This window comes from Parasteatoda tepidariorum, chromosome 1 (assembly GCF_982258835.1).
Source record: "Parasteatoda tepidariorum strain Cologne lab strain chromosome 1, Ptep-v5.0, whole genome shotgun sequence".
NCBI lineage: Eukaryota > Metazoa > Arthropoda > Arachnida > Araneae > Theridiidae > Parasteatoda > Parasteatoda tepidariorum.
In genome coordinates, this window is record NC_141755.1 from 100,674,087 (window position 1) to 100,698,158 (window position 24,072).

General features: G+C 30.8%; 1 protein-coding gene across 3 annotated transcripts in view; it reads left to right on the forward strand.

The window, feature by feature from the left end:
* The window catches only part of CadN (neural cadherin), a 532,539-nt gene that overhangs the window by 392,497 nt on the left and 115,970 nt on the right, over positions 1-24,072 (forward strand). For all 3 annotated transcript variants that reach the window (XM_087149551.1, XM_087149545.1, XM_087149554.1), the window contains one exon: positions 15,825-15,968. In XM_087149551.1, the coding sequence (XP_087005677.1) occupies positions 15,825-15,968 (144 nt within the window). The remainder of the gene's footprint in view (positions 1-15,824; positions 15,969-24,072) is intronic.

The following is a 24,072-nucleotide window of genomic DNA, read 5'->3' on the forward strand; positions in this document are numbered from 1 at the left end:
ATTCAGGCTTTCTCTATTTTGTTACCATGGCACTTGAAACTTCGTCTTGTAAGTAAAAAGAAAAAATTTCGCTTTTTTTGGTGCGATATTTATGTTTTTCATGTTTAGTTGCGAGTGAGATATGTAGATTTTTGGCATAGTCATGTCTTGGCTATACTGCGCCTAAAACTAGGTTGAAGTTGAAATGACTAGGTTAACGCTACGCAGAAAAAGGTCACTCTAAATAACTTCTGATTTAATTCCTATACTGGGACTCAATAGTTGGAGGGTGCGATCTCAAATATGTTGATTAATTAGAGATAAGGATAAAGGGTTTGCCTTCCAATGAGGTGAACCGGGTTCGAATCTCACCAATGGCTGGTCGGTACGAATCTGCATCCCGCTTGCACCGACCACAGTGCTGACGTGAAATATCCTCAGTGGTAGACGGATCATGGGTTAGAGTCCCCCTGCCGTCAGGATAACCGGTCAGGGTTTTTTTTTTTTTTTTTTTCGAATTAGTCTATTGAAGATGGTTGTGCGTTGGTCGATGATGCTTTAAATGAAGCTACTAACAATAAGTTTTTGAGTTCATTCATAACCACTAATGAAGTTGTTTAGAACGCAACAACACTGACCAAAACTGGTCAAAATAGATCACATCAATACTGGTCATGGCTGACATAAAAAAGACGGCTTCCAAACATTTCCATTATTTTCTTAGGGCAAAGCATGGCCACCGTGCATGTGCTTAAATTTGCTGTCATATTTTTTTTTTAATTTTGACCAAACTCATTTCATGTAAATTCTAAAATGTAATTCTAGTAAAGAAGATACTGTACAAAAACGGTCCTAATTGAACTTAAAAAAAGACCACTTGTTTTTAACTGTCTTAAACTTTTTTCGGTTTAAAAATGCAAATTGATGTCCTGTAGCAACAATGAGAAATATTTTAATTCTGTATAATGTCATAACCTGTGCAAAATTACGTTTTTTAAGTATCTTGAGAGCTGTTGTTATTTATTTGTCACATTTTTCTTAACTTGGAGATGTATGACAAAAATGATTTTTTTCGGCACATATAATCTTTTTTTATATATATATATTTTCCTTTGAAAACCGCTGGAATTTTCTTCCCCCTCCCCTTTAATCTGGTTTTATAACTGGATAACGGAAAATGCAGTGTCCAGCAGCAGTTTTTTGTTGGTTATCATCCCTTTTGCAATATTTTTTTTCTGTACACAAAAAAATAGTGGAGGTTGACTAGATGCCCTAGAGCAAAAAGAAAGTAGGTTTTTTATTTTCTTTCTTCATCATGTTGGGCAATTTTTCATAAGTATTGATTTGCACCTCGTCTAAAGAGAATCTATATACAGTTTCAGTTTTCCCAAATTAAGTTTTATTTGAAATCACGAAGATCTTACTTATTTATTCTTTTTTTTTTGCAGCTAAATTTGTTTCTCGAATTTGTTTAAACTACATTGTCTAACTTATTCATACATAACTCGTGTAGTTATAACAATTGTAATATTATTTCAATCTTCTGCTGGCAGCGTAAACCCTAAACAAAATATATTCGCGATCGCAATGCTCGAACACGCCATCTGGCGATATTTTCCCTTTTCTTAATATTTTTCGTTTTTAATTTTTAAATACATTTATTTCTTAAATTTTCACTACGTTTTCTTTTAGAACTATGTTGAGTGTAGTTTTCAGTTCCATACAGTTTCCAATTTTAAAATTATTAATCTATTTGAAATTCAAGACAGAAAGTAACGTACTTCCTTCTTCTATGACTCTCCACGCGCCAATGGTGAAAGCATGCCAAGTGTTGCCATAGGTAGAAAGTTCTACTCAGCGCCATCTGTAGCCCATTTCGATCGCCAATAAATAAATAACTATACAATTTCAATAAACAAATATAATTTGAAATAATTGCATATATGTTTTAATTGCAGTTCATTTCAACGAATAAATATTATTTTTTTATTTATAGCTAAAAACAAGCAGAGGGTGAAGAGATTTAAAGAATATTAAACAAAAATTGACGAACACAAATACCAGCAATATATTGACACATTTGTAAATTTGATTATTCATATGCCTATGAATATCCAGACTAACAACTTCGGAACAAGAATTAAATTTATACTTGGTACTAGGACTGGGCGATATAAGAAATTTTGTATCGTGATGCATCGTCAGTTTTGCATCGCGATATAGCGATGTATCGCGATATAGTATTTTTGAAATTCATTTACTTGTAAAGCGCAGAAAGTCGGATTTCTATCAAAACGTCATACTCAGATTGATTTAAATCAATTTATGAATTTGATGTATATGCTATTTTGCTTAAGAAAGATATTAATGTTATATTTTCTAAAAATTATCGCGCAAATAACGAAAGATTTCTTAGTTTAAAAATAAATAATAAAAAAATAAATAAAATTGAAATTTATCAATATATTTACCTATCAATATAGAAAGAAAATTTAAAAAATATGTTCGTTAAAAATTATTTGTATGCTTGAAACAAAGTGCTAAATAAATTAAACAAGAAAAAAAACACTTTTAAAACAACACTATTTTTTATCATTATTATTTCACATAAATAATGAAGTTAAATTGAATAATTACCGAATTCTGAACGAAAAAACAAAGTAAGGTTTAATTTCTTAAAAATAAAAACAAAAGAATTATGATATTCAATAATATATTCAACTGACAATATTGAAAGGAAATTAAAAAACACGATTATACTCTTGAATAAAACGAAGTGCTAAATGATTTTAAAAAAAGAAGTCGCAATCGCAAACATTACTAATTTTTTTGAATAAACAAAGTTGATTGACTTATGTTCAAATCCAAAAGAGGAAAAATAAGCTTTGTTATAATTTTATTTATAAAAATGAAAACAACTAAAGATTTATAAATTTAAAATCAGTAATAAAAACCTATTAAATTATTTTATCCAAAAAGTTTTCAATAAATTAAAATAAAGTAAAAAATGGCCTAACAAATTTAATTACTTTTTAATTTAATTCCTTATGGGCACCTTAAATTAGATTTCCGTTTGTAATAAATTCGATAATGCAACATAATACTTAAATATATAATATCAAAATTAATTTTCACATTTAAAAATAAATAAGAAGTTTTGTTTCAAAAAAAAATTTACCTAATTAATTAAGAAACACTTCTTTATATATTCTTTTCAATAATAGATTACATTCAAAACGGCGATCACAAAGTCAGTCCCACTGAAAATAATCTACAAGAAACGATATCAAGTCGCGACAAAGGAGAGAAAAAAAACGGTGCGGAAACGAACATGCGAGATCACGATATATGTTTCAACATAACGATACGTACATCGTCTTCCCCAGCGCGAGTTGGCATCGGAAAGTAAGAGATCCTTGCATCTCTTGTATCGCTATATCGTATATCGCTATATCGTTCGTCTTCTTTACTCGACGGCTTAAATCAGATTTCTGATGCATCGCCTGGAACGAAAGTCGCTGTTTCGGCTTGCTGATACAGGCGTTAAATCGATATGTCGCGATATATCGATTTATAGCCCAGTCCTATTTGGTACTTTATAGATAGTTAATGCAAGAGTATTAATAGATTGAATATGTTATTGTAAATGGCTGAAATCGGTGGTTGTTGACTTCCGGTGAATGTTTACAATCACATAGTTGCTTTGGTAAATGTCCGAAATATATATTAGGTCCAGTTAAACGCCACTGCCCGGTATGCATTCAACTGGTAATCCGAACACTTTTGTTTCTCTTAATTTATCCTCAGTACATAGTAAAATATCGAACGAATGTAATAATATCAATATCAATAGATTAGTCACAGAATATCAATAGATTAATATCAAATTGGGCGTAACAAATATTTCAGACATTCACAAAGCGACTATGTGATTGTTGATATTCAAAGGCGAAATCGACATTCTCTTGGTTTCGCTTATTCACCGTAACGTATACATTTGAGAAATACAGATCGACATAATATAAAACCTAGCCACCTTTAGCCACCCAAGCCAAATGTACATATCAGCTGTATTTAAATATTCTAATTCTTCAATCCCTCATCCAATCCTAACGTCTTAATTAGTTTTAAGCATTATATTAACCGAATTCTTTTACCGTCTAGCTGTTGCCAGCGGCTTTGTCTGCTCTGACGCTGCTTTTTCAAGATTAACTATTCTAACTATTAACGATTTTAACTATTTTCCGGTAGCCATTAAATCACCGACAGTAAGTTTGGGACACTTTAGCAAAGTAAACCAGCTGAAATATAAATATTATTTCCATCTCTGCAGAATCGGGGGCCTTCTCTGATATTTGGCGATTTGAAAACACGCCTATGTATATACACATGAAAATAAACCAAGAACCCACCACATAACGGGTAAATAGAAATTATTTTAACTCGTCGATGATGCCATTAAAAGCAGAGACAATAAGAAAATATCACGCTAACCAGAAACTGAGTTTCAGCAGAATTTTACAATTTAAATTTGTTGCGAAACCAAAGGGTAGTATCAGTTCTTAAGTGACACATTCTAAATTTTTCACAAAGATTCTTTCTCAAATATTTTAATTCTCTTACTATATATTTACACAAAGACCGACGTGAAGCTGTAGAACATAAACAAACTAATTATGCATCGAAGTTTCCAGGCACACAAATAAAAAAATGCTAGTGGGATGCGCCCCCTGCTCGCTAGCGCTCGCCAACTCCCGAAAATTGCTACACAATCTTATATGGCTTGCTTCGCTCGCTACTAACTTAGATTCATTGCAAATGCAAAAAATTCTAAGAATTCAAAACAATCATTCAAATCCATGTAACAACTTTTTTTTTTTTTTAAATTACATCTTTTTAGTAAATACTAAGTCATTAAAATAAATTTGAATTCAAATAAAGACTCATTGACTGAGACTCATTTTTCAATGAATAACTAATAACAATAATAAAACAAATAAATTCGTGATATAAATCAAAAATCGTCAAATAAATTCGTAATAGTATATAAATTCGTGAAAAATTGCGCTTTCGACAAAATACTAAAATAGAGATCTATCGACAAAGACTACTCACTTCTGCCCCTAGCTAAATAGTATGAGGTTGCCGCAGCTGAATTATTATTTCAGTTTCCGTTTTTAAAAGCGCTATATGTTAAGCCACCTCAGCTAGATTTGTCATGTGACATTTTTAGCGGCAATCATTGGTCGATTTTCTAGCGTTGCCATTCGGGGAGTTGTAATGAGGCTTTTTTTGTCGCCGTGTAACAGAAATATATATATATATATATATATATATCACGGTTACAATAATATGCTTAAACAAATAATAAACCTATGTTAAATGAAAGAAGCAGACGAAAAAGAATTATATTTCAACTAATTCAATGTGCGATACGGCACTGCCTTTAATTAACTGATCGTTACTTAACATTCTAACTTATGTAGAGAAACATAGCTCAACTTTAATACGCCATTTTGCTGATACAGATTAGCTGGTGCTGACGTCATAGGTCACATGTGTGGGTATGGGGGGTCTTCTTCTTCTTCTTAAAGAGCAAGTACCCAGTTTTATGGCTAACGTCGATAATAGTAAAATACACCCGAAAATACCACGGATTAATTTAATAAAAAAATTAGGTGATGCATCAATCTCTTCTTTAGCTGCACCTTAAACACATATTTTTGACTCTCTCTCTGTTGCCATACATTGTTAATTTCATTAAATTATAATTTACTCTCACAAAAAACAAAGAGCATATTTTAAATCTTTCTATATAACAAACGGTCTCCTTAGAGATACGTCCTTCAAAGCATTGCCATAATTTTGCGAGCCTTTCTTTTTTGGGTCCCAAAACAGCCCAGCTTCATTCGCCGCTCTTAATGTCTCTTATGGTCAATTTACTCTTTTTATAAGACGGATTGCTCCTTTCAAGTAAAACGTAAAGAGATTTCCGTAATTTATCTTTCATGGAATATGCTAATGGGATCTAGTTTGCTCCCGACGTAAAATTCTCTTCATCCGGGAGTATGCTACTCGTATCATGAGGTGTGTTGAAAATGTGAAAGGAAGAAAAAACCTACAGAAGTGAAAGCTTAAATGTGGTGAATCTATTATGTAAGTTCTAAAATCTTTTTTTTTCGATCACTGCTCCTCGTGCGGGATATGTATATTTCAATGCCTGCCTTAAAATAATTATAAATTAAAATGTGTGAAAGTGTGAAAACTACGCATTAAAAAACATGCGTTCTTTTTCTTCGCTTTGTTATGATCTTTTTTAAACTACACACACAACGACAGGGCTCTTAAATAACCTTGCTTTTATCCTCTTTATTTTTCAAAATCCGCTTTATATTTTCATTTGGTTTGTTGTAGTCCTGCTCTTCAGTTTTTACCACACACACACACACACACAAATTCTTTATTTTACGTATTAGTAATGTTAACATCACTAACACTAATTGGGTATAATATAGCCTACGTCACAGGTTGTGTTGTTCCTACTAAATTTAACCCATGAACGGCATCTTCTGCGAGCCTAACTTCAAGCCACAAATAAACAAACGAAGTGTTCGATCGTTTAAACAGCTGCTCGCCAGATTTTATTGCATTATAAAGAAAAGTTATTGAAACTAAATACAACTAAATAAACAACAACAACTAAAATAAATAACAACAACTACTAATAACAATAACTAAATAAACAACAACTAAATTCCATTCTTTTAGCATTGCGTCATATGTTGTTCCTACTAAATCGAAGTAGTTGTGTTTTTTTCATATTATACCCAATTGGTAAGATAAAAATCTGGTGGTACCTTACTGATGCCACCAGATTTTTATGTTGTCAATTAGGTTTTAAAAATATTTTAAAGATAAAAAAAAATTTGTTTTAGTTTAGACAGCAAACTAATTGTAATTATTTGCGTTAAGAATATTTTTGTTGGTGCATGAAATTTCTTCTTTAATGATAAGTAGTTTTTAAGTATGTGGTGTATAGTTTATGTACACCACCAACTGATCTAGTGAAATATGTCTGAAGTATTTTTCAAAGGCAACTATAGATACAACAAGAGTTGCCAACTTAAATAAGAAATAAATGCAATTTTGGTTCCGCGTTGTATAATATATATGTTACTGCGAAGGACCGAAATGTTGTTGACTTCCACCGGTGAATGTTGACAATTACATAATCGCTTTGGTAATTGTCCGAAATATATATTTGGTCTAGTTAAGTGCCACTGCCTGGTATACATTGGCCTGATATGCACTACATATTTTTTTTTATGGTCAAGTGCCACTGCCCGGTATACATTTAACCGATTCTCCGAACACTGATGTTTCTCCTAATCTATCCTCAGCAGACATTAAAATATCGAGCAAATATAATAATATCAAGGAATGAATTAATATCAAATCAGATATAACAAATATTTCGGACATTCACCAAAGCGACTATGTGACTGTTGACATTCACCGGTGAAAGTCGACATTCTCTTGTTTTCGGTCATTCACGGTTATATATATATATATATATATATATATATATATATATATATATATATATATATATATATATATATATATATATATATATATATATATATATATATATATATATATATATATATATATATATATATATATATATATATATATAATCATTCAGTTTTCAGGATCGAATTTTTTTTTTGTAATTTTTCATATTTAAAAACATTTATGGAATGTAGAAGAATTTTCATTATACTTTGAATAAAATCTTATATTTTGTAATATTTTTTTTCCTTTTTGCAGTTTTTTATTTAAGTAGTCCAAATTAAGATTAACGCAATACACCCAACATGTAACTCCCTATCTTTGCTGAGGAGATTTTTTTTTTTTAAATTGTACAAAAGTTTAAATTTTCTTTTTCATCCTTACCTTACCATAAAATCTTAAACTCTGCAGGTAAAATTTTAAATAAAATGTTGGATTTAAAAATAACTAATATAAAATTAAATAAATACACACACAACGTATCTATTCTAACAATTTTATAACTTAGTTCGTAAAGGTTGCTGCAACGGAGAAAACAGCGTTTGATTTGCATTTAAGTGAAGGCGCATTATCATTTTGTTCCACGAAGTCGAAATAAATGAGTGTGGCAATCAGTGTTCATAAAACAACAATTCGTCGTTCCTAACCGAATTAAGATTGTTCATTTTCTTTTCTCCCGACGTCATTAACCACTTCTCTCTCTGATGAATTATTCATGGCAGTTCCCTTTTAGAACAAATTGAAAACGAAACTTGGACATCCTTGGGTATTGTATAAGTAGAGTTATGAAAATGGAAGTTTAATGGGGAGAAGGACAAGAATTGTATTTTCACCTTTGTTGGGAAGAGCAATCGATTTGCTCGAAATCATCTGCATTTATTCTAAAAATGCCTTCGTTTTCCGTTTTAATTAAATTAGATGAGTTGTTAAAGTTATAGAAGTTTTGCATGCGTAAACAGGACTAATTATAATGTCGAAATAGTAGAAAAAATGTATAATTTGTTTCCACTCTGTATGTAAAAAAGAGTATATATATAAAAAGATTAGAGTATATATAATAAAAGATTAGAGTATAAAGCTTGAGTGTATATAAAAAAGCGACGTGTTTTTTTTTCAAAGCTTGGTAAAACATTATCGTCCGAACGATTTCAGCGCCACGTTTTGTTAAAATGCTTAACTACCAAACGAAACTACTAGTTAGATTGATAAGTTCGTCTTCTTTTATTATTTTTGATTGAATTTGTGAAGTAATCGTTTATGCTTTAATTCGTTAAGTATCGTGTGTAAATGAAGACTCAAGTATATATACACTGAAGAGCCAAAAAACAGGTATACCTGCCTAATATCGTGTAGAGCCCCCGCGAGCACGCAGAAGTGCCGCAACACGACGTGGAATGGATTCGATCAATGTGTGAAGTAGTGCTGGAGATAATTGACACCATGAATCCTGCAGGGCATCTTAAATATCCCAGCGATGTCGTAGATTTGATGTTTTACCGGATTTCCGATACTCACGGTATACTCGTGAAATGGTCATACGTGAAAATCCAAATTTCATTGCTATCTCGGAGGTGCTATGTCCCATCTCCCGTGCGCCGACTATAACACCACGTTCAAACTCACTTAAATCTGTATAACCTCACTCGTCTGTATAACCTCACTGTGCTAGACACTCGTTGTCTTATATACGCGTTGCCGATCGCAGCCCTGTACTTCGATTGGTTCTATACCCCTTTATTTGCATACTCATGCCTGTACCAGTTTTTTTGGCTGTTCAGTGTATTTTAAAGAAAATTATGATTTCTTGTATATATTTAAATTTCTCGCTATTTTACTTGTTCTTAAATTTTTTTTTCAATGTTGAAAAGTACATATTCTTCACATAGGTGACATGTACTATTTATCCTTTTAAACTAAATAAATTTAAAAAAGCTTTATTCATGCAGAGTTTTTTTTTTTTTCGTTTTTTGTTTTTTTGTTTTGTTTTTGTTTATAGTAGAATTTATTATATGGCAGAATGGAATGACATAAATGGGAGTAAATAAAAATATGACTTAATCAATTTTTAAGTATAATAGAGCAAAAATAAATTATAAAAGATTTGGAATTGATTAGAAAATCTTATGAGTTTATAAATGTGGAAAAAGTTTCAAAATATTAACGTAAATACTAGTATACATACAACATAGAATGTCGACTATTCAAATCTACAATGTCAACTAATCAGTTTTATGCAGTGTCGCTAGAGGGCGTAGGGTCCCATTGGGAGATGAGAAACTTTAAGAAAACGTCGTGATGACATAAGGGTGGATTAGTGGTGGATTTTCACCCAAAAAATATTGAAGACGGGAATAAGTTTGGTAAGAATAAACTATGGCTTTCTAAAAATTTAACTAAATAAACTGCTGTTTGTAGAAAATGCAACACCATGAAGGAATCATCAGAATCAAATGAAATTCGCAGCAAATGTCAATTATAGGATATTATGCAAATTAATAAAGTTTCAGAGCCATCGCGCGTGCGTGGCGCGCGCAGCGCCCTCTGAATTGATGCTGAAAGCGTATAAATAAAGTGCTGTAGCGGGACGTTGAAAATAGTCTATGATTATTTGTTAGTGGCAAACGTTTAGTGAGACCTGAGTATGCCTCCACGACGGAAGAATAAGAAATTCAAGCAACTTACGGAGTTTGAACGAGGGAGGATAATCGGCCTTCGAGAAGGAGGATTTTCCTATCGCGCAATAGCAGCTCGTATGCAGCGGAACAGTTCCACAGTGATGCGAGTTTGGAAGCAGTGGACCGACGAGCACCGAACAACTCGAAAAACAGGCACTGGACGACAGAAGGTGACGTCAGAGCGCGATGATCGACACCTGCTCCGCATGGCGGTGAATGATCGCACAGCTTCCTCCAGGCAGCTGGCAGCACATTGGTCTACTGCTACAGGTGTACAATTGTCGGCTTCGTCAATTCGTCGTCGTCTGCTGCGCCGTGGATTGCGTGCAAGGGTGCCATTATACAGGATTCCCCTCACGGCGGATCATCGACGGCTGCGTCGGCAGTGGGCTCTTGAGCACAGAGACTGGCGAGCTGATTGGCACCAAGTTGTCTTTTCAGATGAATCACGCTTCAATTTGTGGACCCATGATGGCCGTGTTCGTGTTAGACGTTATGCCGGTCAACGCTGCCTTCCTGAGTGTATTATTGAACGACATAGTGGTCGAACACCCGGAGTTATGGTCTGGGGTGCGATTTCGTATCATGGACGATCCAATTTGATACGAATTGAGGGTAATCTCAATAGCAACAGATACGTCCGTGAAGTGCTACAGCCCGAAGTCGTTCCTTTCCTTCAAGGCATCCCTGGAGCTATCTTTCAGCAGGATAATGCACGCCCACATGTTGCGCGGACTGTTAGAGACTTCTGTTCAGCACAACGCATGCAACTTCTTCCTTGGCCTGCTTATTCGCCGGATATGTCGCCTATTGAGCACGTGTGGGATATGGTTGGTCGGCGTCTCACTCGTGATCCGCGTCCTGCAGTTTCCAAAGACGAACTTTGGTTGCGCATACAAGCGATATGGAATTCTCTTCCTCAAGCAGATATTCAACATCTGTTTGACTCCATGCCACGTCGTATAGCAGCACTTATTGCAGCGCGTGGTGGCTGCACCAAATACTGATTTCGGACGCTTAATTTGTTTCTTTTGTTTTGAAAATTTCATCATTTATTTGTATCAGTACAAGTCGTTTCTGCATTAAATTTCATTTGATTCTGATGATTCTTTCATGGTGTTGCATTTTCTACAAACAGCAGTTTAATACAATGACGAAGATTTTAACCTATGGACACTATTAATCTTCGTAAAAAAGCTAATGTCAGAGGTGTTTGATTTTTAATAGTCGGCTTGCAATTATGTAGGATGTCAGTTGCAATACTTATATAAGAATTGCGGCTAAGGTGAGAATTCAAACTGAGCATCTTTCTATTCTAAATAAGTGGAATTTAGATTATTACAAGCCGTAGTTTAAAACATAAAAATTTATAATTTGTATCTTTTTCTCTGATTTGTTCTTTGGCGCACATGCAATCATTTTTGGCAAAAAAAAAAAAATTTTTTTTAAATTGTAGACTAGCATTAGGCTTGGTCAAAATAATGGCCTGCAAAAGATTTAACTAAATAATTCAATTACGCCAAATCTACAGTATTCATCTCGATAAAATAGTTTATGCCTGTGGTGTACTTACTATTTTTTTCATATCTTAATATCCGATTATTTTTAGGCTTCCTCACAAAAAAAAGAAGCTAAACCTTTAAAATATTACACCACCACGCAATTAAAAAACATTATGTTCAACTCTTTCATGAAGCACTTACGTTGATTTTTTTCAATTGCATGGCAGTGTTATTTAGTTTACAAAAATTCTATTAGGGGGAAATAACTAACTTAGCTAAATTAACTAAACTTAGAACACAAATGAAAGACTTTAATTTTTTTAAAAAATCTTAATGGTTGATCATTTTTAAACACACTCCTAAATAAAATTCTAGCTACCCCACTGAATACTGTACCGCTGTGAAATTAAAAAAAAAATGATAATAACGTAAGTGCAAATCTTTTGTTAAGCACTTACTTTGATTTATCACTGGCATGAAAGTATAACACAAATCATGAAGTTCTGGAGAAACGTTCCAGATTACTAGACTTAGAACGAAAAGAAAACTCTTCATTTCTTTGAAATCGCTGATTATTTTCAAAATCCTTTCCAAGCAATTTTAGCTACGCAAGTGAGAAACTGAACCGCCGTGCAATTAAAAAGCAATGTAAGTGTAACTCTTTTGTAAAGCATTTACGCTTATTTTTTAACTATACGGCAATGTAATTCAGATAGAAAAATATTGCTTAAGGAAACTAAACTTAGAACACAAATAAAACGCTCTATTTTTTAAGAAAAATCTCAATGGCTTATATATTATAAGACCTCCGAAACAAAATTTTAGCAACATCTCTCACTCCTGTACTGAAAAGCAATTACAAAACAACGTAAATGCAACTTTCGTGAAGTACTAGTGTTGGTTTTTCTGTTATAAGGTAGTGTCACCCTGTTAAGAAACTTTTGGACAGAAGTTAAAAAGAAACTTAAAACATAAATAAGACTATCCTTTTTTTTTCATTTCTTACTATTAGTTCATACTCTCCCTATATCTTGTTCACATTTTTAATCGTTAATAAAATACTTTTTATTTATCCACTCAAGTTCAAATACATTTTCTAAACTTGTTGTGGACACTTGATATTAATACAGTTTTTTTTCCAAATATTAATTCATTCATTAAATTTAATTAATTTTAGTTTTATATGGGAGGCAAAATTGCAATTGTTTAAAAAAAGTAACTGGAATGAAATTTTTCTTTGTTGACCTAAGTAAGAATTTACTTTTAAAAAAAAAATTAATATTATTTGTTTAATTTGGTCCTCTCCCAAACAAAATTCTAGCTACATCAATGATATACTGTTCCACGTATTCAGTTAAAAACCAACGTAAGCGGAAAGCACTGGCGTTTGGTTTTAATTTGTACTGTAGTGTCATTTAGGGTCAGAAAAAGTTCTACAAAGGCATTTAGAACACAAATTTTTGGACTTGGGTTTTAATTTGTACTGCAGCGTCATTCAGATCAGAAAAAAGTTCGACAAAGGCATTTAGAACACAAATTTTTGGCGTTGGGTTTTAATTTGTACTGCAGCGTCATTCAGATCAGAAAAAGTTCTACAAAGGCATTTAGAACGCAAATTTTTGGCATTGGGTTTTAATTTGTACTGCAGCGTCATTCAGATCAGAAAAAGTTCGACAAAGGCATTTAGAACGCAAATTTTTGGCATTGGGTTTTAATTTGTACTGCAGCGTCATTCAGATCAGAAAAAGTTCTACAAAGGCATTTAGAACACAAATGTTAGCGTTGGGTTCTTATTTGTATTTCAGCGTCATTCAGATCAGAAAAAGTTCTACAAAGGCATTTAGAACACAAATTTTTGGACTTGGGTTTTAATTTGTACTGCAGCGTCATTCAGATCAGAAAAAGTTCTGAAAAGGCATTTAGAACACAAATTTTTAGCGTTGGGTTTTCATTGGTACTGCAGCGTCATTCAGATCAGAAAAAGTTCTGAAAAGGCATTTAGAACGCACATTTTTGGCATTAGGTTTTAATTTGTGTTTCAGCGTCATTCAGATCAGAAAAAGTTCTACAAAGGCTTTTAGAACACAAATTTTTGGCATTGGGTTTTCATTTGTACTGCAGCGTCATTCAGATCGAAAAAAAGTCCTAGAAAGGCATTTAAATGAACTAAACTTAAAACACAAATTTTTTTTTGTTCTCTAATATCCAACAAATCCTTATTTAAAATGAATCCTTTTTCCGAAAGAAAAGGGATGTTGAAGTAGTTAAGGAAAATTCCAGGTGATACGAAGCTGGTATTCTCATAACATTTCCAAACAGGGTTTCCGTTTTTCAACAAGTAATTGAAGAACAAATGGATTGGAGAGCGAACCATGACAAGTTTTAAATTGGAAAAAGAAATAATTCGGTCGAGGGAAGAAAAAAAAAGAATAAAAATCCTTTCGAGTGGACTTGTTTCATTTGAAGTATATTTCATATTCCGATTCCCCTAATGGAACACTCTCTTGTGCTGAGAGAGTGACTGGCGATGCGAGACTACTTCTGTTCTCGAATGTTCTTGATTTATTCCCTTCTCTTGTAAGACTTCATTTAAAATCTATATTTTCGATTGAAATATATCTACACTACTAGAATATAAAGAGTTTTCATAAAAGATTTTACTGGCGATGATTTTATGGTTGAGGGAGTCGATGCAAGAAAAAGTTAATTCCGTATTCTCAAATTGTTGGTCAAAGCTAAATAAAATTTAGATTTCAATAAGATTGCGTAGTTTTCATCATCCCCACATATATTGGAAAAGGACTGATTTTATATCCGTGCCTGGTTCTTGCAATAAACGAATGTCAAAAATACAATGTGAAGAAAAACTTCTTTACCTTATTTTTGCACTTGGCCCATCTGTTATTGTTTATGAAATTTTAGGATATAATTAAAAATCTAATAGGATGTTGTTACAAATATAATTTAGCCCTAAACACATTAACTTGTAAGAGGAAAGAAAAAAAACGATAAATTAAAATGAATCATGATTAAAATGAATATGAGTGATTAATCGATAAATTAAATGTTATCGAAAAAAACGATTATGTACCAATGCAAAATATGAGGCGTTTTCGAAAAGTAAAAATGCGATACTGCGTACGCACTTGAAAATTTTTTAATTGATTAAATGTACATTACAAATTACTTACTGAAGCATGTCCCATTTCCGACGTAGTTGCCGACATTGTAAAAGCATTTGTTGGGTCTGGCGATTAGCTTTTGTATTCCAAAGGCATAGAACTTTGCCGCCTGTCATCGGAAAAGCATTTTAACTTCAATTTTGATCTCATCATTGTTTGTGAAAAATTCGCCCTGCAAGATGCTTCTTCAGGTAAAGGAATAAGTGAAAGTTTCGGGCTGTATGGTGGATGATCTGAAATTTTCCATTTGAAACTTTCGAGCAGTTAATGTATAACTTTATTATGCATTGGCAGTTGTTGTGTTTTCCTTTTCTTATTATTTTATCATATATACTCACGTTGTAAATTTTAAAGTCTAATAAAGTATGAAGGGACAGCTACTCAGTATATCAGGCATGTTAACATAAGCTAGACTCGTAATGTCTGTGGCTCAATTTTGGCCCGAGTACCATAGTTTGAAGACCCTTGGCATAAATAAACAAATAGTGTACCTTGTTCTTGCTCGTAATATTTTCCTATTTTTTATAGTTTTGAAAATAACTTAAAGGGCAAATTCATGTTCTATAATTTATTGACTAACCTAACCAACTTCATAATAAATTTACACATGCTTATTTTTTGAAGATGACATTTAAAAAACTTTTGTAGTACGAATTTTAATGTGCAATAATAAATATACTACCATAATTCGTAATTCGTATTTGTTTACATATTCGTAAGTGAGATTAAAAAATAACAACTATGGAAAATCACGGTGGTTTAATGATACATTTTTGTATATTTATGGAAGTAAGTTCAATGGAGAATTTCTTACTTGTATCAACAATGTACGGTATTCTCCATTGAGTTTCCTTGAATATATTTTTAAATGTGTTTATGATAGTAATATTTATTGAATCATTGTTTTGCAGTGACCAAATACATCCGGATCGGAATTGGTGACAAGAACGATAATCCACCTTACTTTGACCAGGCTCTGTACGAAGCAGAAGTAAACGAAGACGAGGACATACAGCACACTGTTATCACAGTAACGGCCAAAGACAAGGACGAATGTAAGTCTCATTTTATTTTACACCACTGTTATTTACTCCTTTTTTACACTGTTATCACTACTTGCTGACATGTTTGCAAATTTCTTCCAATTAGACGAACAACTTACCATTTATATTTCGGAATACCCGTTTATAGTACCTGTGGCATGTAAAGCTTCAAAAAAGTCTCAGTTTAAGTACGTTTAACTCGAAGTAAAGCTTTAATTTTCTACTATACTGATTGATTCAGTACTGCTGTTAAATATTTGTAGGGAAGGTGAGGCACATCATAAAGGTTGAGAATTACATAACAATACGTAGCCGGAAATGCGATTTATAGTGATTTATTTTTAAATTTCGTGTTTAGTTGTAAATTAGTTAGTTAATATAAACCTGCTATTTTTGGATGTAATGTTTTAATGTATTTTTTTATCCATATTTGTATGCAATTTTTACACAACAATTATTTGAAAATATAAAATTAAACAAAAATAGATAAATATAACAGGGTTACCACAGGCGACTAAAATTAAACTATTTTCGGTATGAGGCGACTATGGCAACTTTTTTTGCCTGAAAAAGCTAAAAAGGCAACTATTTTTAGGAAAAGGAGCCTTTGGGAGACTTTTTTGTACTCCTAGCGATATTTTTTAGCATAAACTGCGTTGAAAACCTGCGGCCCGTGGGAGCTTCTAAACAAACTGAATTTTATTTTCTCAAAAAATAGAAAATTTTTAATTGAAAATTTGATTTATCACTTTTTAAATCGTGAAATGAAATTAATTTTTATGATCCACATTAATTTTAAGGAAAATTAATGTGGAAAAAATTAGATTCTACCATGCGATTTTCCGGTCAATAAAAATGCAACGACAACAGTGGAAAACTAGGACATCACCATTAGATTTTCATATGTAGTTAGATAAATCAATCTCAATCCAGAAATATTCTTCATAATATAGCCAGAACAAAAATGATTCTATAAATGGTTAACACCAGATGATCAAGTGTTAAAAATATGAAATCCCATCTTAAGATGTAAATTATGTCACTAATTCGATTCAATTTGAATGTTCTGGTGCTTTTTAGTGATAATAATTTGCTACTCAGTCTGTAATGTCACCCTTGATTGAATTATATTTGCTTAATCAAATATGTAGAAATATTGGATAAAAGTTTTAAATTGACTTGGATATTATTCCACTCGATATGTTCCCCCATGTTTTTGAAAACCTCATTAATATTCATCTTGGGAATACCCCCCTTGCGTAAATATTTTCTTATTCAAATATTTCTCAACTTGAAGTCGTAAAATGTCTAATGTTGTTCAAAGACCTGGAAACTATTTGAGAATTAATAGTTTAGTTTTTAAGCAGAGTTTTTATATTATACATATCAAATTGGAATTGCTGATACTTAATTGCTTAATTAATTCACATAAGTACGTTTGCCATATTGTACGATTTAATTGTAATGCATCACACAAATTCTACAAATAAATACAACATTAATAATTTAACTATTTTAATTTCAATGATTTATTTCATGTAAATGGGGTTAACTTAAATAATCTCTATAACCTTGCAACTTTTCCTCCCAAAAGTTCCCAAAATTCCAAAATGTTGTAAAAATATGTTTTTATGTTTTAGATAATAAATATAACAAATCATTCTGGGAATAATTTAACCGTGATCTATTTGTTCTATTTGAATTTAACTGTTCAGCAATATGTTTTATATGTATTTATTTTAATTTGTTACTAAGGTGGGGAAAAATATGTCGAAAACTTTTAAAAATACAATGTTTTCAAATATAATAAAATTAAAAATATGTAATAATAATTCTTTTTTTTTATTATTTTTAAAAACTTATCAAATAAGGTAGAAGACAATTAAAATATGGATATTTTTGTTGAAAACAAATTTAAAAAATGTTAATATAAAGTAATAGCATTTTCAATTATATCAAAAATCAAAAGAATCAATTTTTTATTTCTTTATTTATATGTATTTATTTTAATATTAATCATGCAAATTAATTCAACAAAAAAAAATTAAATTTTTTGAAGTATCCAGGCAGAGTTTTTTGTCATTATAATATTTTATTTGCATTAGAAATAAAAAAAAGCATCAAACTGAAATAAATGCATATTAAATTCTTTTGAATTCAATGAAAAATTAAACTGGAAATTTTATAACAAATGAATTATTGGAATTTCATTTTCAAAATCGTTCATTTTTATGCCAGGAACATTGACATTTATGTGTTGATATCAGATCGCTTTTTGTGATTTATAACGAATTGTTTGGCGACAGAAGTCATTTAGAATGCGATTGATAAATTGCTTTTCGATTTACTAAATCATATGTCATTTGACTTTCATAAATAATAGTTTTTAGAATAAATCGTGTCGAAACATTTTCTGCCGCTCTTTCATAGAGAAAAGGGCTTTCTGAGAATGACACTTTCTATAGCCTCAAATCATGTGACATTTTTATGAAACATTTCGAATGTAAATGAGGCCACGCAGATATTTGTTTATTGCTTAATGCTTAATAAAATATGAGCAAATATTCAACAAATATTAACTATATTTCCCTTTCTTTCCCTTTGTTTAGAACAATATTCTGGATTCTATTGATATTTTTATGTTATATGTATTAAATATAAGAATATATTTCTCTATTTAAATTAAATAAACGCAATCAAAACATTTTTTTATTAAGAAATAATGTAAGATTATTTTAGTAAAATATTCGGAAAAAAAATATAGACTTTACATGTTTTGGACAATCCTATATTTCACATATCAGGAAATGGCTTTTCCTTACAAGAATATTTCATAAAAACGTTAAAAAAAGTGTTATGCTTGAAAAATTATTTTAAGAACAGATAAATCCGTTTAAATTATTTAATCTGTTCCTTTAATTTAGTTTTCGTTACAATTATAGCAAGGTTTCTTACGTTACTTTTTTTGTCAACAAAACACTATTTTGCTTTTTAAACATAGCTCACAATAAAATATAACTGATCTATCTCTTCCATCTATTAAGAATATGGTCAATTATCCATCTTATTTAAGCTTACTTGTAAGCATCTAGACACTATTAAAAAAAATTGTTTAATGTTGCATTTTCCTACTTAATAAATATGAATGTCCAAAATTTGCTCTTTTGGTTGGAAAAACAATTTAAGGCATTTATACAAAACTTTCGCAATAATTTACGTTAATTAATGTCACTAGATGGAATTATAAATTTACCCTAAAATATATTTACTGCGAACTAAATTTAAACTTAATTATTAAAGTTTAGATTTGTGTTATGCGTCCATCTTTTGAGTACTGCTCTTTTTAAATCATTAGACACGCATTTAATTTAAATATCTGTACTCCAAGTTTCAAAAATTTTCGCTCTAAAAATAAATTTAACATACTAATTTATTTTGAATACTTAAAGCTTATTTAAATTTGCGTAGCTGTAAAGATATTTGCCATAATCATAAAACAACTCGCTCTTGCCCGCATGGAAATGACTTGATTTTAATTTTAATTAATTATTAACACTATATATTATATAACTAATATTAACCACTACCTAAATTATTACTTAAGACAACCTAGCAAAATTAATTATTTGGTGTTGCCAGTTTAGATAGAGAAATATGCTTATTTTTTGTGCCACGCAAGTAAATATATCGATTTAGTTGTGCTTAATAGATTTCCTCTTAACTTACTGATAAGATAATAGTTTAAAAATTGTTTTAATTTAATCACGCAAGCTCGTTTATTGAACCAACGTTCTCTCTAACGTGTAAATAGTCAGCACATGTAACTGTTTTTTATAATAATATTATATCGTTAGAATAATTTTTTAAAAAAACTTACGAAATGCATCCTTCTGATTTTAAAACATTAAGTGTTCTGACTCTTCAATAAGTATTAAAAAGAAAAAGCAAATTTTCTTTCTTAAAAAAAGGTAGGTTTAAAAAAGAAAAAAGCTAGGTATATTTTTATCAAAATAAATAATCCCTACCAACGAGATTCCTAACTAAATAGCTTCGGCTAACAGAGGAATTTTATTATAATTTTGCTTTAGTTCTCAAATTTTTTTTCCTGAATTAAATTGCAACTTAGCTTTAAATATCTTCAAAATCATAAATTGTGCAATTGTAACAAAAGTTGCGATAAATGTTGGTAATTTTTTTTCTGCTTATTTTTTTAAGGTTTTTTTACTTTAGTTAACTAAAATTCTTTAGATCCCTCCCCAAAAAAAAGAAGGGAAAAAAAAACAAATCCTGGCTACCACAAGTTGCTGTTTGAGGATACAAAAGAATATTTGAATCAAAAAATCGTTTACTTTCTCATATTTCTTAAAAGCGTTTTTATGGAAAATAATTGCTGTTAAGAAGTAAAAATAAATCTAAAGCTTATTTAGTTTATTTTTAAAACACGTTAAAAGCTAAAATGAAAGTCTTTTAACGCACTGTTTTTACTTGGAACAAATGAAACAACAGTTACTCTTATTATTTTAAACTAACAACTTGGCAACACTGCGTGCGTTATAGCTTAATGAATAAATAAAAGCATAAAATCTCACATAACAATGAACCATTTATTAAAAGAATATATTTCATTACTCTAAATAATACCAGATCCTAGTCATTATCTTTTCAAAACTTTCCAACATTTTTTCCACTTGATTTTAATTTTTTTTACTACTTTCCAAAATTTTATTCTTCTATGGTGGATATTAATTAAGGTAATGCTTAACCTGTCAGCTCATTCATTACTTCTTAAACTAAGGATTCTCTTTAATTTTATTCAAAGCTCGCTCCTCCTTTTAATACGAGGGTGGGATATACTACTCAAATAGGATTTTCTTTCTTTCTTTTTTTCTTTCTCTCTCATTCATAGACTTATTATACGAACGCGTTTTAATAAGCTATTTGTTTCTATCGCTATCTAAAACTAATGGCCTAATTCTGCGCTTTGAAATTAAATTTTGAGATCGCTTGTTTTTAGAGAGAAAATTTCTTTACAAGTGAGTAGTTGATTTTAAGAGGCAAACGCAGAATGTTTTTGGTAAACTAAGTAATATGCAGAGCTCTGTTCTCTTTTAATCGAATATCGCAGTCGCTCTTTTTAATTGGCTTACAAGGACAATGGAAGTAAGTAAAGTAAATAAAAAAAGTCATAAATGTTACACAGTATGACATATGTAATATAAAAGTACAGATTACAGAGATTTCTTAACGGAAAAATGCGCTACAAATGTATTAAAATTTATTATAAAGTAGGTAAAATGACGTACTGAAACCCAAATTGAGTTTTAAAGCGGTTAGTTTTGAAGTTACTTATAGGTAAACAACAACTTTCGCTTGTAAGTAATAATAATAAGCAGCGATGGCTCAGGGGATAGAGCGTTCGCCTACCAATGAGGTGAACCGGGTTCGAATCCCAGCGATGGCTGGTTGACATGAATTCCGCATTGGGCTTTCACCGACCACAGTGCTGCCGTAAAATATCCGCAGTGGTAGACAGATCATGAGTTAAGAGCACCCTTGCCGTCAGTCTAACCGTGGGAGGTTCTCGTGGTCTTCCTCTCCATGTAGCGCAAATGCTGGTTAATTCCATCAAAAAGTCCTCCACGAAGGCGAATTTCTCCAGATACTTGATCCAAGGGTTCCCTTGTCTTCTGGATAGGGTTCAAAATTACAAGGCTACGGAGTTGAACATTAGTAGACGTAAACCCAATAAATTGAATCGGCTCTTCAACGGCGGTAATAAATTAAAATTTAAAAAAATGTTTGATGTAAACTTAATAAATGTAAATAATAATGACTCTAAAGTTGTTCCGACGTAATTGTGAGGTACCCCATCATTGGTATGAGGACGATATCCAGCTAAAAGTATTCTAGAATAATACTTAGTTAATCCTTTGCTCAACGATTAAAAAACGTTCGAACATTTAAATGGTTTATTGGCATTTTTATTTTATGTTTAAGTTCTTAAATAAATTTTTTTCTTGAGAATTTTTTCAATTTTTTTTTACCATTTAATATAATATTAAATCTTTATTTTACTTTTAGGCAAGGTTTAATTGTTTTTAAAATGTGCTTACAAAGTATGTAGTTTTTTATGCTCTGACACAATAATGCATGCGTTTAACTCATTAAAATCAAACTAAATGTGTTTTTCTAATTAAGACATTTTAAGATATAACTTATGTTATTAGTTCAACTTAATTTGCATATCTTACTGCATTTGTTTTGACTTACTTTTAATATTAAAATTAACTATGACCTACGCCCAATATTTTCCAATATATTTATTTTTGTATTTTTGTATCTGTATTTTTTTATGTAACAATCTATAAATGCGAAGATAAAAATACTGCTTAGAGAAAAATTAGTATTTTTTAAGGAAAAAATAAAAATATAAAAACATTACATGCATTATAAAATCGCACGTTGTAGCTACAGGATATATTAAAAATTTTGAATTCGAAAAGTCTATTAATTTCCCAATTTTTTTATAAATTCTTATGGAAACTCAAATAATTACTGTTAAGAAATAAATTAAAACTTTTATTTTTAAGACACGCTAAAAAAAATGAAATGAAACTCTTCTTACGCGGTGTTTTTAAAACAAATGAAACGACAGTTATACTTATTATTTTAAACTAACAATTTAGCAATACTGTATGCCGAATGACTAAGAAAAAAAGCGTAAAATCTCAAGTAACAAAGAACCATTTATTAAAAGAATATATTTCATTACACTAAATAAAACCAGATTCGAGTCATTATCTTTTCAAAACTTTCTAACATTTTTTTCCACTCGGTTTTAATTTTTTCTTTTTTTCACTACCTTCCAAAATTTTATTCTTCTGGGTTGGATATTAATTAAGGTAATGCTTAACCTGTCAGCTCATTCATTACTTCTTAAACTAAGGATTCTCTTTAATTTTATTCAAAGTTCTCATTTTAATTCGAAAGGGGGAAATATCCTACTCAAATTGGATTTTTTTTCCTTCCCTCTCTCTCTCTCATAGACTTATTATACGAACGCTTTTTCGTTTTAATAAGCTATTTGTTTCTATCGCTACCTTAAACTAATGGCCTAATTCTGCGCTTTAAAATTAAATTTTGAGAGTGCTTGTTTTTAAAGGAGAAAATTCCTTTTAAGTAAGAGTAGTTGATCTAAGAGGCAAACATGGAATGTTTTTCTTTTTGGAAAACTGTTTTAAGTAATAGGAAGAGCTTTATTCTCTTTTAATGGTATGTAGTAGTGCAGTCTCCCTTTTTTAATTAGCTTATAACAACTGTGAGAAATGAATACTGTCCTAAGTAAACAGAAAATAATAATATTTTTGGTGTTGTTTACGAGCATGACACTTGAAATAAAAAAGTATAAATTACTGAGCTTTCTTAATAGAAAAATGGACAACAAATAAATAATTTAGTTGGCTAAATGATAAACGAAAACTATGTTTGAATGCTGTAAGTGACGTAGTTACTTATAGGCCAACAGCTACTTTCATTTGTAAGTAAAAATGTTGGAAAATGTAAGCCTTATAAATGTTGTGAATAATAATTGTAGTTTCGATGTAGTTGTAATCGTGAGATACAATACATCGTAGTATCATATATCAATCGTGGATGTATCATATGAAGGCGGTCTCTAGTTTAGTATTTTAGAATAAAGAAAGAAAGTATTTTGGGAAAGTTTAAAAATCATTTCTTATATCAAAATAATTGTTACTTTTATTTTGAGTTTATGTTTAAAAATTATAACAGTCAATATTTCTTTATTTTATTTTTTAACTAGCCGCCTAAGGCGGCCAGCTGTCCGCCACGCTGAAGGTTTTCACAAATAAAGTTTTTTAAAACATAGCAGGAAATCTGAAGATTAGTGGACAATTAAAGTATTCCTGTCCAGCAATTTTGTCTTCATATCCAGTTCTGCTGCAGATGTGTTATAGCTCTTGAGGATGTTTGAAATTATATAGCTACAACGCTTAAGAAAAAAAAACTAAAATGCTAAATACATGAAAAGAACACGAAAACGAATAAATTTTTTATGGTATCAATTTATATTTCTATATAATTTTTTATGGTATCA